General features: G+C 38.1%; 1 protein-coding gene across 1 annotated transcript in view; it reads left to right on the plus strand.

The window, feature by feature from the left end:
* The window catches only part of Ap1s3 (adaptor related protein complex 1 subunit sigma 3), a 69,551-nt gene extending 64,868 nt beyond the window's left edge, over positions 1 to 4,683 (plus strand). The window contains exon 8 of the mRNA XM_087205960.1: positions 261 to 4,683. Coding sequence (XP_087062086.1) covers positions 261 to 296 — 36 coding nt within the window. The 3' untranslated portion in view covers positions 297 to 4,683. The remainder of the gene's footprint in view (positions 1 to 260) is intronic.
* The last annotated feature ends 13,019 nt before the right edge of the window (positions 4,684 to 17,702 follow it).

The raw sequence follows: 17,702 nt of genomic DNA on the forward strand, positions 1-17,702 counted from the left end.
GACATTCATTTTATGACCAAGCTTAGCTTTTTCTCAGTTGAAAGTTATGTAGTTCCAGGCATATGGTTGTGCATACAAACGATACTCAAACTTTGAACCACCTTTCTTGATTAGAACGCAAATATTTAGGTCCATATATGCTTTTGAAAACTTTTGTCAGTAATAGCAAAAAAAGTATAAAAGAATGAAAAAGATCTCACAGTCTGCAAAAGGATGTAATTTAAAAGAGAAAATTGCTCTAATTCATTGTTCTCTTTCAGACACTGGAAGAATATATGAACAAACCTACATTTTAACTGTATATCTACTTGAAGACTCAGTACTACATGCTGTGAACTCCTGAATAAGCAACACCCTATGTTCAGTCTTGACAGAGCCTTTAGCACCATGCCAAAAAATGACTTAAAGGGATTCTTTGTTAACTAGCAAAAATTAAAGTTCTTTAGCATAATATATTTATAATTGCTACATGTCTGTATTATATTGTATGTGAGTACTAACTGTGCCTCTGGTTGTTTGAAATAACTGTTGCATAACTCAATCCACTAGTGATTTGCAATATTTTAATTCCATGTGATATTTTAAAGCTACTTTCAAAATATTATTTGCAATATATTTGTGTTGGATTTGATCTTTTACTGACAGTTTGAAAACCATATTGGATAACTCATGATTCTCATTGTAAAGTATACCTTACATCATTATTGCCTTTCCTAAATGTTTAGTTTTTTAAGTTGTACATGAATTCAAAGTTATGTTACTAGTTCGGAGTTCTTACGTAATGGTAGACATTTTTAATATACTTAGTAATACTGTAATTTCTGGCCAGATACAATGTATCTGATGTTTATGTCCTGAATTCACTTATTTTTGTCAGGATTGGAATTAAGGAAGATAACCAAAGAGAGTATAGAATTTAATACGTTTTTGATGACTTAGAAGCTGCTATGTAGACTGAGGTTTTAATTTCAGCTTTAAATTAAATATGAGACATTTCAATAAGGTTATGTTTTCTACAAACTTTGTATTTATTAAGGTTTCAAAAGATCTAGAGATAGACTGTCTATGATAACCTGATTATAAAATAGTATGATAGGGTTTAATTACATTAGCTATTATTATTATTGCTACTACTATTGTAAGTTTCTTACATTCCAGCCACTCTTATTGGCTTGAGAGATTTTGTTTCAAATATTTTTAATGTAAATCAAATATCAAAGCATTGCTTATAAGACTTTTATTATCATTGCAGCCTACACAGTAGATGCCTTTCCTCTCCTTTTCCTCTGGAGGAATTATTTGCTGCTGACCATTATTGTGGATATGTCACCTTCATGTTTTCTGGACTGAAAATACTACATAACTGGGTACTAAATGTGATGAGACATATTTTGGGGAAATAGCCCAGCATGTTCTGGCTTGGTGCCTATCTCTGAAGGCTTCAAGGTCTGGTGTCACTCCCAGTGGACGGTTAGGGACCCCGTAGTGCCCTTCGCAAGACAAGAGTGTGCTTGCTCTTGGATTCTATGGGAGCTCCCCGGTGGGAGACCCCTAGAGGACATGGTGGAAAAACGTCCCTTTTGGTTTATCTGAACAAACGTATTTTGGGGGAAATTAGCAAGACAAGAACAGAAGAAAAGGGAGAGAAATTGACCGATTCCTCAATATAACCATTTCTTTAAAAGAACTAATTCACATTAGTATATGAAGTAGTCATTTGGCTTTTAATTTTTTTTGGTACCAGGGATCAAACTCAGGATCTTGCGCTTGTAAGGCAGGCGCCGGAACCGCTGAGCTAAATGCCCAGCCCTCATTTGGCTTTTAATATCTGATATTTCCTCAAGGTAATGATAAATTACAATTACGGCATGAGATTGAAATATATCTTTTTCTTTTCGCACTGGGGATCGAACTTGGGACCTTGCGCTTTCGAGACAAGCGACGGCACTACTGAGCCAAATCCCTGACCCAAAGTATATCATTTTTGATCACTGTTTACTTGAGGAGTTCTTCAGTTTTGTGTTTTAACTTTTAAAAACATGATAGAAGTCTTTATTTTTCAAAACAATTTTGTAAAGATAGACTTTATGTAACTCTATCAGTTTTTCTGGCTCACTTTCACTACTTTTGCATGAAGGTATCTCGAGCCTCATTAAATATACTACATATCTGAATAATTCTATATTCAACACTGCCAGGCTACACATAGGATTTCTTGGACTTCCTGTCAACGTCACACAGAGAATGATCATATCTATGTGGCATACTGGGGTAAAGTTGAGGGACTTGGGAGATGTCTTATATGGGTGTTGGTAAAAATAATCATGTTTTCTTTATATACCAAAAGTACCAAAGAAAAGGAGAAATAATAAATATTCAATTTGTATAAAACTTCCAAATAAAATGTTTTTTAAATTTTTAAAGAGGATTGTGAGTATGCTTTCAGGAATATATTTATTTTTAAATCAGATTTTTATGCTTGAAATTGCTACCCATAATTCCTGGCCAAAGTCCCTTGAATATGGCATCTTCATTTTCATGTTAGCTACCATTAAGGAGCCATTGCACAAGTAAGTGACAGCAAATGGGAGAATATTTATTGCTTTTGCTCCAGTTGACTTCTCACACCTGTATTTTTATAATCTGCTTTATGTGTAATTAAGGAAGTGATCAGTGTTCAAAACTAGCAACAATTCCTTTTCTTTCATTAACAAATGTAAAATTGACTTTTGGATGAGGAAAGTGGGGTTTTCCCCCCATATTGAGTCTCCTAAAATAATGATAAGGATTTTATCAAATATACTGTGCTTCAAAACCTAATAATTCTTTAGGATTCATATTATAATACCCATCAAACATTATTGATGAACTGTGTTTAATTTCACTTTTCTAAGGATTAATCAATAAACTATACTGGTTAATGTTAAATGTATTTTTCCACATGGTCTCTGCATGTTTTGATGAAATACATACATTCAGATGCCCTGGCACACTAGGAAAGCAAGGAGCTAGCTAAGGAAAAGGCTGGAGAAGGAACGGATGGTCAGTCTACCTTGAAGCCTGCTTTCTCGGTTAGATCAGAGGCATAAGGTAACCAAGGAAACAGCTGGGCCCAAAGGGAGCACCCACCTGGGAGCCTGCTTTCTGGGTCTAGATTCGTCTTCTGAGTTAGACATTAGCCCAGGGCCCAGAGGCCTAGGTCTAAACACAAGGGAAAAAAGTAACCAGGTAACTTAGCTTATCCACAATAAATCTCTGGGCATGCACCCAGTGGTCTTTTCTGGCCTGTGGCCAACCCCAACCCTGATTACTATGTCACTGACTATGCAGATTTGACATCTTCCCACCCCTGGCTTTGGAGGCCGAGACCGTTCCTCGAAGGGCCATAAAAGGTCAGAAACTCCAGAGCACGATGAGAGGCTGAGTCAGGATGTTCAACCCCAGCCTAAATCCTAAGGCTTAAAATGCTCAACACCAAGCCCCTCAATACCATGAGCTCTTCTCACTGACTTGTATGGAGTGTATCTTGTCTTTTCTCTTTCAAATAAATCTTTGATCTTAGTGCTGCTCCTAGGTGTCCTTCTCAGTGCTTTTTTAGGACATCAAGAACCTGGACAAGACGCCCAACCCAGTAACACAATGACTGTTTTCCAATAATATGTAAAGAAAGAGCCATTAAAATTTTTTTTTTTACAATTCTTAACTCAAACTCTCAACAAAATTCTGCCCATTCGGCAATGTGCTTTCATATTAAACAACAATAATCTATCTGTCATCTACAGCAAAAGCCAGAAAGATCTGTATCACCTAGGGCTTTATTAGGTTCACCTTTGATCATACCATGAGATGTGGAATTACTTGCAGACCAACTACTGGTAAATTCTTCATTTTGATGAACTCACACTGGAGATGATTCTCAGGGTCTTCTCAGATCTGGACATCAGTGAATAACATGGACTCTCCATCGTAACTCATTTATTTCAGAGTGTTCATTGACTATTTTGCTTCCTACTTTGTTTTGTAACTTTACTGAATAAATCATGTTCCAAGCATTTCTCTTGAGGGATTAACAGTTACTAACAAAAGCCATTTAATCTGAGATGATACATTTATGATTTAACTCTCTTCCAGACTAGAATTATATCCATGTCTTTGACACGGCCTTAACTTATCTGCTAATATGATTTCAAAGTGTCATCTCTTTTCTTTCCTTTGGCAAATGTTGAGAATTTCTGTGCAAGGTGGGAAGACAAGCAGTTCTGCAATTATGTATTATGTGGGCTTTTGCAATTGTTAGCATGACCTCATCCACTAGATTCATAAAGGATACTTACGGTGGTTCTAACTTTAAAAAATTCTTTCTTATCTTATCCTTCTACATGTTTAAAATGTTATCGTGTGTAAAATGATGTTTCGTAGAAAGATGCCTCTTCCTTCTTTTTTTCCTTCCTCCTTTCCTCCCTCCTTTCCACCCTTTATTTCTTTTTTTGTTGAGACAGGGTCTCACCATGTACTTCAGGCTGGCCTTGACTCACTGTGTAGTTCAGGCTGGCCTTGAACTTGCAGGGATCCTCCTGCTTCAGCCTCCCAAGTGCTGTGATTACAGGCATGTGCCACCGTGCCTGGCTTCATTCCTTTTTTGATAACATTTTCAAGTAAAATTTATAAGACATTTAGGCTAAAGAGAAGAAAATATTATAAAGAACTTAGTTCCAAATGTAAGGCTTCCTCTGCCACATTAATAGTAACTTAAACTTTTTTTAAACTATTATTTTTGGTGTTGAGGTCTACTGAATTTGTGAAAGGTTCATTTTTTTCATTATGGTCGAAAAATATCTACAAAACTCAGGACTATATAAATGTAAAGAAGAACTAAAGGAATTGCAAACATGTGTGGTCAGAAATTAAGATAAATGATTTCGGTGATTTGCATTTACATGGTATAAAATAAAATGAAAAATTAAAGTGCAATAATTTTTTTTGAAAATGAATGCAGTTAAAAATTGGAAGTTTTGAAATTTTAATTTTTACAAACTATAACTTCCAAAAAACCCTAGTAGTATTTCAATTATAGATAATTAAATGCATTTTGGAAAACCTGTCATCTATAATTAATTGATTTAATTAAATGATGTTTGTCATTTTTAGAAATAAGCATCATTTTATTTTGGGGAACAATATAAGATGGAATTTTATCAAGAGTCAGATTTTGACTAAGTAGAGGCCAAATCCAAAAGAACGGATAAAAGAATAAATAACAGGCATATTTATGAGAAAAATGAGTAAAATTAATTATATATTCTACTTGGTGCACCTAGTCTCATATGATCGTAGTAATAATCATAAAAAATTTTTTCATAAATTGTTAGTTGAAAAACATTGAAATATAAAAAGAGCAAATGCGTTGGAAGAAAAGTATTTTATATAAACACAAAGAACCTCAAGAATGATAAACCAGAAGATAAAAATCAGACTAGCTGATTATCTTAGGAATTCATGTGAGAAACTTATTTCAGTCCTCTCTGCTCTGTCAGTCATCTGATACTGTATTTGAAATCCTGTGAGCCAGAATACATAATTACTGAATTTAGAAACTTTTCTGAGGCAGTCATGCACATACTATAAAAATATAACTTCAATGCCTATGAGGCTTCAAATCAGTGCAAATAGCTTCATTTCTTCTTATCTTTCTACATGATTTTCAGCCATCAATCTCTCAGGTCAAACTGGTGGGTCACAGTTTAGAAGTTTGGAACCAGTTACACATCCTATTTGTTATTAGCTTGAGCATCGCAGTAGATTAGCACTACTGATACAGAAAAGTTTTAGATAACTTAATAGATTGAATATTAAGGTAGTTGTAGAAGCAAAATAAGTAATGTGTTCTTTTAAGATTTGCTTTTCCCAGTAACTCTTTGTTTAGGGTGACAGTTATCTGACTCTAAGCAGTAACTTCATTAACCTAGCAAAGTTACCATACCAGGGTGAATTTACAATGTATATGGCCTATCTTGTAAATAGGAACTGGAATTGTATTTACACATCAAAGACCACTAGGGATGAGATAATGGCTAAAAAGGATATAAAAAGGGAAAGCTGAACAAAGAGGGCATGGACACTGACCAGACTGGTTTCTGACGTTTGGCCCACTCGCGAGAAGAAATTTTATTATTTTATCTGAATTCTGTGTCTCTATGTATTTCTTTCTGAGATTTCTGCAACACTACAACACAGTTGACTAGGCCTTACTCTGTCCTGTTGCCGACAATGCTCATGGACTTGTTCTTTGAATGAGTGGACTATCAGGATCAGAGAGGCTAGCTAATGCAAAGCACTCATTGTACAGAAAAGAAAAGAAAGTCCTCTTTATATTTCATTAACATTTATGCTTTGGCCATGTCTTAGTGCTAATCATTTGTTTAATTAAACCTTGCCTTGATCAAAGGTGTTACCCCCATGAGGGTATTTGATGAGCCTGTTTTCTGGTATGAAATACAAGTAAATGACATTCAGTTACTCTTTTAAATGATACTAGTGAAGTATATTGAGTGTACTTTAAATAATTGGTGACATTAAAAGAATAGGAAAAAGAACTAAGCCTGGAATATGGACAAAAGGTGACTTACCAAATTTGTGTTACTGAGCTTTGCAGGTAGAATATCTCACATGTTTCAGAAGAATGGAGAGAACAGATGAATCTATGTTTTGCTAGAGTTGAATTAATAGTCTGGAAAAGTGAGTTCTGCGACTGCTGCCAATGGTTAGCTAAGCCTAAATATTTCAACCTTGTTTGGCCTTAACAATGAAAGAAGACCTTCAGATTTGGTTCTGAGGTGAGGAATCAATGGCTGGATGATAACAAATACTGCTTGAAAAATGAGGCAGTGCCCGGAAGTTCATTTACCAACTCAATTCCTATTTCTTCCTGGACATAATCTAGACTTCATTACCAGCTTCTTTTGAAGTTCAATTTATTTATGGCAGAATTAAGAGCAATGAAAGTCAAAGTAACACATATCCCTTTGTAGGTCTGGCTCATAAAACTCATAGTAGCTCTTCATTCTCTGTGTTTTCCTTTTTTAATTCTAAAGAAAAAGACTCCGGAATCCAGGGGAGGCAGAGGCATGAGATAGAAGGAGCCTAAAAGAAAGCCAGTCAGGAAAGCCAACCAACTGGGATCAGCCACATGTGATAGAATTAGATTTTTGTTGTGTGAAAGTCTTGAACTCCTGGGTGGATTTTGTTTTTTTTATATAGCATGAAGCCTACCCTACATAATGCATGAAACAACCATGGGAAACCATCAGCAAGAGCAGCTGGACTGTGAAATCAAGTTTGTTTTCAGAAAATGGAAAGATAGCTTCCATTTCTCGAAAATAATTAGCCCTTTAAAGCTAATGCAAGCAACTAATTATATGGAAGATGATGGATAATAAACATAATCGAGAATAGGCTACAAAGAAGTGGATACTGAAACATAAAAGTAGGAAGACTGTATCATTCACACATCATGTAAGTTTTGTAGAGCTACAAATTTAGTCTGATGGGTCACCTTGAGTCAGAAGACAGGTTTTGTTTTGGGGGGGTTATGTGTGCATCCCACATTATATATAAAAAATATTGTGGGATTCCATATAAAAATTCGATTTTGTTGTTGTTTTGCTTCTTTTGGAAAAGTGGAAGAACTGGGAATGCTGGGCCTGCATTTCTGCATGGAGCTGGAGATCCTGCTGTACCTTTCTTTGTTCTCCCACCACCACACCTGTCCAAGTAGCTGATTTTATTGATTTACAGGCTAGCCTAGCCCTGAACTATTTTCATTTGACCCCATGCTGGATTTATACCCTGATTCTATGTTTGGTGAAGCAGCCTCTTTGTCTGCCTTTTGAAACTCTTTTTAATCTGACTACTTCTGAATTTTTAATTCACATATTCCATGTTCTTCTACACTTCTTCTGGCTTGAAGTATGACTCTCTTCTTGGATGCTGCTGCTTTCGTTTATTCCTTTAACCTGAATTGTCTTTTGCTCTATCTTCTATGTTCAGACTCTTACATACCCAACTCCATCAAGTGCCACTTATGAATCCTCTCCTGTTCCTCCTTCCTTCTATGAAAACCCTTTGCATTACATTTGTGTTTTGTGTTTCTCAGGGCACTTCTCATGTTGAATAATATATGATAGTTAAACATATGCCTTCTCTCTTGTTGATATGAAAAAATTCATGATGAGCAGTGAGAGAGAGAGAGAGATCCTTTTTGAATATTCTAAGTAGCCTATTTATATTTTGCATATACCGACACAATTATTTTTTATTTTATTTTTTTAGGTACCAGGGATTGAACTCATGACCTTGAGCTTGCTAGGGAGGCGCAGTGCCACTGAGCTAAATCCCCGGTCCACTGACACAATTATTAATAGCTATTAGATTGAAATTTGAAAACCTTCCCTTAGAACAGGTGTTTTTTTCTTAACACTCCTAGGCTGGAACATCTTTGAAGAACTCAAGAGGTTCATAAAACCAGAAAATAGTCTGTTCATTCCCAAAGGACATCACCAGAATAGTTTTTTTTTTGGTTCAGAGGGTCTGTATTGTTTCTTACATTGTCTCGAGTTCAGAAATAACATTGAAACGTATTTCCAAAACATGATAGGATTGCCAAACTTCAGTGGAGACTGTGATCCAAGATCTTTTTTTTTCTTTTGCTGGGTCCTCAATGTCCATATCAGTGCCCAACACACAGTAAGATGCCAGTGAGTGTCTGCTGAATAAAAGGTGACTGCTGAAAAACTATACCTAATGCAGTGATTATTTATTACTGTGATAAAGTAAATAAAATAAAAACTGAGCACTTAGAGGTGGCACCTTACGGATCAGTTTTGTTTCTTGTGAAAGAAAAAAGTCAGTTAGATCAAGAAGCTAAGCTATCACATTTCTAGGCAAACCTTAATTCAATACCATTTATGTGAAGCTATTCATCCATGTAGCAAACCATTGTTGACTCTTGCCAGCATGATAGAAGAGAACCCAGTGGTTTGTTGATGTGGTTGTCCAGAGAGGAAGAGCCTCTAAAACACTAATTTATATCTATTGAAGATGAGCACTTTGTGTTTTTAATTGTCAATAGATTATAATATTAGCTGATGATTGTTATATGCAACAGCTTTTTAAGAATGGAACTCCCTTTGATTATTATTTTTTTCAATCCATGGAGTAGAATGCAATGACATTCTAATTGCTCTGCATCTCTTCAATCTTTCTTTTGTCCTCTGCTACAAAAACATGTTGACTCTGTAGATACCATGTGCAAATACAACTGATAGGCAAACAAAGCCTAGAAAGGCACGATTGTAAACAGAAAGGGAAAAATGCCTCTTAAGAAAGCTTGACTGTAGCTGCAGGTGGTAGATACCATGGAAATGATCGACTGCCAATTATACTGTACACTAGACCAAGCTGAGCTATTACTCATATGGGACAGAAAAGAAAGTTTCATGCTTTAAAAAGTTTTTAAAACAGATGAGCAGATGATGGTAAAAGAGAGAGTGATATTTCATACTGATAAATGTAGATTCCCTTTTATTTGATTCTCTCAATATGCTTTTGTTTATAGATGGAAATGTAGTAAAACAAGAATTTAGCATGAACAGTTATAAAGGAGAGCCAAATTAGGACGTTTTATTGACTTCTCTCATGACAATTACATTTTAGTGATAAAGGTAAATTAATGACAGGCAGTGGAAAATTAGCCTTAGTGATAAAGTGTCAATGTCAAAACCAAGTGTTTCCATTAAAAATATGGGACTGGCTTGATCATTCTCTGTTGCTTCACTAGAAATTATAATGCAAAGATTAAGTTAAAAAAACAAACAAATAGAAAATTCATTGGGAAATCACACCGATCTGTCTTGCTTAGTTTGCCTCAGGGAAAGCAGGAGTTTCCAGTCTGGATACCCTCAGAGCTGCCTCTCGGTGGACAGCTTGCCCTACCCCTGGGCTCCCCAACGGTAAGCTGTGGTAGTGGGGACAATCAAAATACATGGACGAAGGTGACCTGGTGGTGTTGGTCCTCTTGTTGTGCAAAATATGAAATATGAAATATTATATCTCTCACCCTGTTAACTGTATGATACACTGAGTTCTTCTCTAAAAATCGAAGAATGAGTCCTAGGAATGACAGAGGTTACAAGTAGGAAGATATTTATTGATAGGAAAGCTCCTGAGGGCCAGGAGGGGTCCCGAGTGGGTAATCAAGGACCCCACTCTACAGAGAAGTTTTGTAGGTTGAAACCCACATGGGGACAATGTGGGCCACAGCCATGACCATCAATAAGGTTACAAGTATAGTCACTCAGGTAGTGGTGGTCCATTTGGGAAGTAAGTCACATAGCAAGCGTGGATGGAAAGAACAAGGATTCTTCTAGGAGGTAGTGGGTCCAGAGGTCTCTGGTCACCCCCAGGGTGGTCGATGCCTATCTGTACTTCACTAAGCCCAGTTCTTGGAAGAAGTATGTGGGTCTGGTTATCTTGTCTCCCTCTTGAGGCCTGGTTTTTAGCCAATGTCTAGCTGTGGTGTGTTTCACCTTTGTCCTGGCCCTCTCGAGGACTTAGCCCTATCTGACTGTTTATAGTATTTTTACTTAGCTCATCTATCTATAATACTCTGAACCCCAGAGAAGCCTCCTTCCTTTCCCAAAGGAAGTGCCACAAATAGGATTGTTTGCTGTGACAATGACATAAAAGTGTTGAGGTGATCTGTTTTATAAAAACTATCTTATAACAATCAGCCTTACAAACTTGACCTGGCAGACAAATTTAGAAAAGTGACTTTATTGGTGTGACAATCCAGAAACCCTAACACACTGAGCTGCTGTGTCCCTTATGTATGCACTGAGACTGCATCCTTCAATGTCCTACCTCTTTCTTTCCTGCCTTGGGAGAAGCCCAGTAATGTTGACCTGGTAACTCCGGTCACCATAGCTCAGCTCAATGTCAGCTCCTGTGAAACCATCCCCATGAGTCACCTACCCAGCAACAGTGGATTTTATTGGACACTGCAGGAGCACGGAACACTGTGGCTCAAATAAATGTGATCATGCACTCATAGCGACATGTCTCTTCCTCGAGACTGTGAGCTTCTGCAAGGCAGAGGCTGTGAACTTCATGTTCCTCTTCCAATGGATCACTTAATGCTTATCACATAGATACGTTATGCCTTCATACTTCAGGTAGAACAAAATTCATATAGATCATAGCTAGTAGAGTTCCCACCCACCACATCAACCCCGGCACATTTGACTATAAAGTCAGGGTTCCCTTGTCCATTTATAGTCCTGCATATTATTGATAGACCATTTGAGATGTATCATTTTCTCGGAACACAACATATACAGAAAAGTGTTAACTTGGCAGGTCTGCGTTCTCAAAGCCTACACAGTCCAAATAAAATCCTGCCTCTTGAACTAGCTGGCTCTTCAGGTTTAACTTCTGAATCCTTGGATTCTTCTGGCTGATAAGAGTGTTTTTGCATGTCGGAAACATGGGGCCAGGTTGTAAAAGTGTGACTGGATATGTTTATTCCAGTGGTGCGATTTATCATGGATACTCGTTTTTGCTCTGAGTTGAGGGCTGGAGTCAAGGTCACATGGGACTCTCAGTAAAACCTGGATCCCACATCAGTGCTGGTAGACTGAGTATATCCTATGGGACACCACTGAGAAGGGATAGTCTGAAAGCTCACACTTGGTTTCTCTTGGACTTAGTCCCCTGTGTCTTTTACCTTGCTGATTCTGGGTCTTTACCCTTTCACTGTAATTGCCTGTGACTGTGGCTAAAATAGCTTTGGAGTTCTCTGAGTCCTAGTGAGCTTGAAGGTGATTCTGGGGATCCCACCACCAACCCAATACAGGTGCTGTCATTCAAGAATATGGTGTGTGAATTCAGACAACTGGGGAGACTCAGAAGGGGTAATTGGAGGGAAGCTGTGGGCAGGTGTTTTTGAAGTGGAATGTGGTGGGTTCCGGGAGAAGGCAGGGCCTTCCCACTTTACTGAGATTAGGTTGGAAGAGCCAGAATCGACACGATGGGTTAAAGACTCTCAACCAGTATTTGAAATTAGTACATTTGAGACCTTGTTTCCAGAGAGCCTTGTTAGGACTGACTCTGAGGAGCAGATGAGGTATCCTTGCCAACTGTGTCAAGGCCAGGTGATTCACTTTGTATATTCCATTTTACAAAATATGGAAATTAGCATGCAGAATTTCTTAACTGATTGATAAATTGGGAACTGGGTCTCAGTTTGTGAGCTGATTATGAAAGTTGCCCTTCAGTACCCTTTCTTCCATATTGTACTCAAAGAGGATTTCCTTGTGGCAAATCAGATGGGCAGTGTGCCCCCCTAGTAGACTCTTCCTCCTGTCCTTCTCACAGGCTGCCCTTGGAGCTGCAGGTACACAGCTGTTTGGGACAACTTTCTTGCTTTACCAGCCAGGGAAAGAATGAGGCTATTAATATCCCATATGCTAAAAGGACAAATCTGACGAAGCAGGAATGTAATCACAGACTCCATTTCTAAACTCGTGAAAGTTTAAGATTAGAACATTTAATGAAATGAATGAAAATTCAGTGCAAAATTTCTTTATCAAGAATTCCAATGATAATTAGTAAAAAAATGAAAACTAAAAATAGTAGCCAATATTGGTGACACAAACAAGCAGTGCTTTTTGCTGAAGATGGCCGTGTTGGCATGTGTAAAAAATGACAATGATCATATCTGTTGCCCCACAAAGGTGGAGAATCTAACTCAGAAAGCGATAAATCCATAGGCCAAATCCAAACTACAAATTGTTTTTATATGGCCAGCAGCAAGGTAAGGGTAGTTTTTACATTTTTAAAGGGCTATTTGAAGAGAAATACTAAGTGTGGAGGAGGAGGAGGGTAAACAGTCTGGTCCATAAAGCCTAAAATTTCTACTATCTGGCCTCTCCCACAACATATGTTTCTACACCTGATCTTACCTAAGAGCAGAATCCAAACTGGAAAAATCTGCAGAAATAAAGATGAGATTGTCAGTACTCGTATAATAGTTTCAAAGACCAGGAGTCATTTAAATGCCCAGGATAGACAAATGGTTATATCTTATGAATTCATATATGAGGTTATTTCTCCACAAATGAAGCAGTGGCTCACAAAGGCTAAGGAGAAGTGTTCTTGGGTCTGTGATTCTGAGTTTGCCTGTTATAGGAAGGCTTTTGGGGCCCTTTGAGTAGGAAGGTGACACTCAGGTCCACGCAGCCTGCTTGGGACGTGTTCCAGTCCAAGACACTCTTCTCCTCTCTAAGGAAGCTTCTCTGTTCCTGAAAGCCTGGAGCAACCCTTCTTCCACATTCTGCAGAATATGGTGTGGATGGATGGGATTCTTAATTTTTTAATTGATTTAGAAGTCTTTCAGAAACCAGGCACCAGCTGGTTTTCCATAGGTCCCAAGCGCAAGTGTCTTTTGTGGTAATTTTGTTAGGTTGGCTGCAGAGTCTGGGCTAGGAATACAGTCAGGGGCACATTTATGCTTTGTTGAAAAGCATCAGATGGAGTTTACTCATACCTATTGCTTCATTTTCTATGAAGGAAGTTTTGAGAGGAACCTCAGCCGAGGCCAGAGATTTCTCCAGCATAGAGCACAGCTAAGATGCAGATCACATGTCTCCTCTGTTGCTCTGAACCCTGCAGCCACCACTGCTGCCCATAAGATAATGCCCACCCCCCTCTTGGTATAGAGTCAGGTAATGTCATGGTTTCTCTGATCCTAGTACTCCATATCCAGCTGTGTCTCCAACATGTGACATGCTTTCTTTCTTCTGCATTTTTGCTTGGTTGGAGCCTTGGGCTTACATGCCACCTTCTTAGAAAGCCCTTACTTGACCACTGAAATTAAGTAACAATTTATCTCTGACAGTTATTTTCTTTTCCATATCTTGTTTCATTTTCTTTATGGCACTTGTATTACTTGAAATTATCCTATCAGTTTGGGTGCTTGCCTATTAATTACCTATTAGTGCATGTATTTATGTGTTTATTGGCTCTCCCTTCTGGCTCTTCTCCTTTACTAGAATATATGATTTTTCACCCAGAACATCTGCTGGAGGATACCTTCTCATTCTCAGGACCCAAGGGTGGGTGCCTTCTCAGGTTTTCCAGTTAGAGGAGGGCACTTCTTCCTTTGTTCTGCTCACACAGTTCTTAAGTAGTAGTTGCTGTTAGTCAATGCGTCCTTCACCCACTACACTGTGAAGACCTTGGAAGGTTGGGGTTGTGTTCTCCCTATCTACAGCTCACAGCCTGGCATGTTGTAGGGGCAGATTTTAAATGAATGAATGAGCAAAGGAATAAATTCATAGTAGTTCCCATTTAGTATTTGTTACATTGAATTGATTTCAGTCAGCAATTTATTGGTTCCTTTTTCTTTTCTTTTCTTTTCTTTTTTGGTACTGGGGATCGAACTTGGGTCCTTGCACTTGTGTAGCAGGTGACAAAACCACTGAGCTAAATCCCTGGCCTTGGTTCCTTTTTCTTAAAAGGAAGAAAGAAACAATCAGAAAAACCTTTACAAAGTATGTTATTTCTTTTGAGTTATAAAATATTTTAAATTTATAATAGCTAAATCTTGGAAGCAGCTTATATGTCTATCAACAGATGAAAAGACAAGGAAAATATGGTATTTACACACAATGGAGTACTACTCTGCCATAAAGAAAGGTAAACTTCAGTCAACTGTAGGAAAATGATGTACCTTGAGACCATAATGTGAAGTGAAATAAATCAGACACACAGCTTAAATATTGCACAGTTTCTCTTATATGAGAAATCCAAAAGATAAATAAAGAGAAAAATAATAGATAATGGGAAGTAGAATGATAGAGGTTTATATTATTTTATTAGTACAAGTTGGCAGTACATGCATTTTACAATCATCTTGGGGAGTGGGTACATGAACATAGTACAGCTTGTTTCTTTTTAAAATCCTTTTCCCTCCCCTTTCTACCCTCCTCCTCTAGTTCTCTTTTGCTTTTTACCTTCTTGTTGATATTATCAACCTTAGTTCATGTTTACGACATATAACGTCCACATTCATTGAGGTTATTAGGACCTTGTGCCTAGGACATCTTCACTGTACTTATTTCCCATCTCCTCCCCCCCATCACTCACTCTTGGTCCCCACACCTCTTCCCACCTGTAAGAGATCCATCCCCGTGTCTCATTCTAGCCTTCATTTATATTTCTCTTAGTTTGTACTTTGCCTTACTCAGATAAGAGATACCATATGGTACTCAAGTTTGTGTGTCTGATTTATTTCACTCAACATTGCATTTTCCAGGTGCATCCATTTTCCTACAAATGTCTCATATTTGTTCTTCTTTATAGCTGAGTAGTGTTCCATTATATATAGATACCACATGGAGATTTCTCAAAGAACTAAAATCAGAAATTCCATATGACCCAGTTATCCCCCTTTTATGTATCTTCCCCAAAGAGCTTAAGACATCATACTACAGTGATACATACATACCAATGTTTATAGCAGCACACATCATAATAGTGAAATCCTGAAGGTAGCCTACATGCCCATCAACAGATGATTGGATAGAGATAGAGCTTTCTCAAATGAAAAGGGGATTGATGATGGAGGGAGAGGGATAGGAGGGGAGGAGAAGGAGATGAAAAAAGGAAGATGTACATGTACTGACTCCCCATAAGGAATGTAATAATTTCTTATGGTTTGAATCTAGATTTTTTGCTAAAGCCTCATGTGCTCATAAGTGGGGCTTTGGGGAGATGTCTACATCATGCGTGTGTGATGCTAGCTTAGGCTCTGTGATACTAGGATTAAGAGCATGTGTTAACTAATTGGTTTAGCATAGATCTCGGTGTGGATAATGGGATGGCCCCACCCATAAGGTTTGTAGCCTAGATGGGATAAAAAGGAGAAGGAGGCTGTTGCTGCTTCTGCTTTTGCTGCTGCTGCTGCTTGCTGCCTTCTGCATGCCTTGCCATGAACTGTTTCTCCTCTGTGATGCCCCTCTGCTATGCTTCCCTGCCTTGAAGCCAGGCAACTATAGACTAAAACCTCTAAAAACTGTGAGCTGAAGTGAACTTTTCCCTCTTTAACTTTGAGTGTTGCATATTTTGTCAAGTAACTAGGACATCACTTTGTACTGCAAACATGTACTAACAAAGAGTAAAAAAAAAAAAATGTGCTTACATGGTGAACTAAGTTGGTTTATATTTAGTTTTAATATCCTCACCACTTCTTCTTCCTTTTTCTCCTCTTCTCTTTCCTTTCCCCCTTTTCTCTTCCTCCTCCCTTAACTTCATAGACAAACAAGAACTTTAAAAATCATTGATGTGGAAGCAAAACACTTTTGATCATGACAGTGCTGGCTCATTTTCCCCCCACATTGAGAGTGTGTGCAGTGCCAGGGAAAATAGAGTTTCTAAAACAACTTAAAAGTTTTCACTTCATGATTCTAGTAGGTGAGATTGTAGGCCAGATGCCTCACACACAACGGAAAAGAATTTAATTAGAACCATGGCCAGAGAGTGGTTGATATAAACTCTGGCTAGTGGCTTCTGTGTTCAGATGACCAGTATACAAGATCCAGGGAAGACAGAAAGACTTTTTACACATACATTTCTTCATCGATTTTTCCATTCCAATATCCCTTCTTCAGTAAACCTTACTTGACCACCAAAGCATAGGTGGTGAATTTATTAGAGCAACTAGCTCGAGACGGAAGAAGCCCACAAGGGCTCAATTTCAGGCCAAAATGGTGCTCCAGAAATCACCAAAAGAGCATTGTTTTCCTCATGTGGTTGCTGGCTGATGTGGCAGGTGGAGAAAGACACCAGCCCACAGGTGAAGGTGAGCACAGCCAGGCTCAATAGCTACTTTGTGCAACTCTTGTTTCTGACTGTTTTTAAAGCGGAAATACCACAGCATCAGATCCAAATTTGGAAAGGTCTCGGCTTAGTCTGATCCCACTGTTGTTGCTCCCACATCTGTTGCTTTTCTTCTTTGGGAACTCACCCTGCAGATGTCAGACTGCAGCTTCTTAGTGACTGAATGTAATACAGAGTTCCCACAGTGTGATGCCTGCTGCATTAGGAGGCCTCTCTCACTAGTCTGCTAAGCAGAATTCCTATTTTACAGCTAATGAAATGGAAGCACAGGAAGCTATCGACATGACCAAGTTCATACAGGTGTTAAGAGGCAGGTACTGAAATTCTTCCCAAATCTAACTTTGAGCCACTGGTTGGCAATTTCGTATTTGTAAGTCTCTTGAAATCAAGTATGGTGAATTTGCTAGATGACTGACTCAGGCCAAAGTCTTTTAGGTAAAAATTGATGTTGATTTAATGAGACCAGCTTTCTTGTGGGATTCATAGAAATTTGAAGGCAATTTCAAAGTTTAATTTCAGAAGAATACATGGGAAAAGATATTTCAAATATCAGAAATACTCGGCATGTAAACACAAGCTTAAGGAGTTATTATATGGCCATCTTGATTGTAAGTGACTGCCTTACACTTGATCTTAGCCAAAAGGCTGAAAAGTGATGTAAGTGACTGCTTTAATATAAGAAAAAAGAAAGGTGGGAGGGAGGGAGAGAGAGAGAGGAGGAGGAGAAGGAGGAAGGAAGGAAAGAAGAG

Source organism: Heterocephalus glaber, unplaced genomic scaffold (genome assembly GCF_053883595.1).
Source record: "Heterocephalus glaber isolate CG9 unplaced genomic scaffold, H.glaber_assembly_v1.0 deba00000621, whole genome shotgun sequence".
Classification (NCBI taxonomy): domain Eukaryota; kingdom Metazoa; phylum Chordata; class Mammalia; order Rodentia; family Bathyergidae; genus Heterocephalus; species Heterocephalus glaber.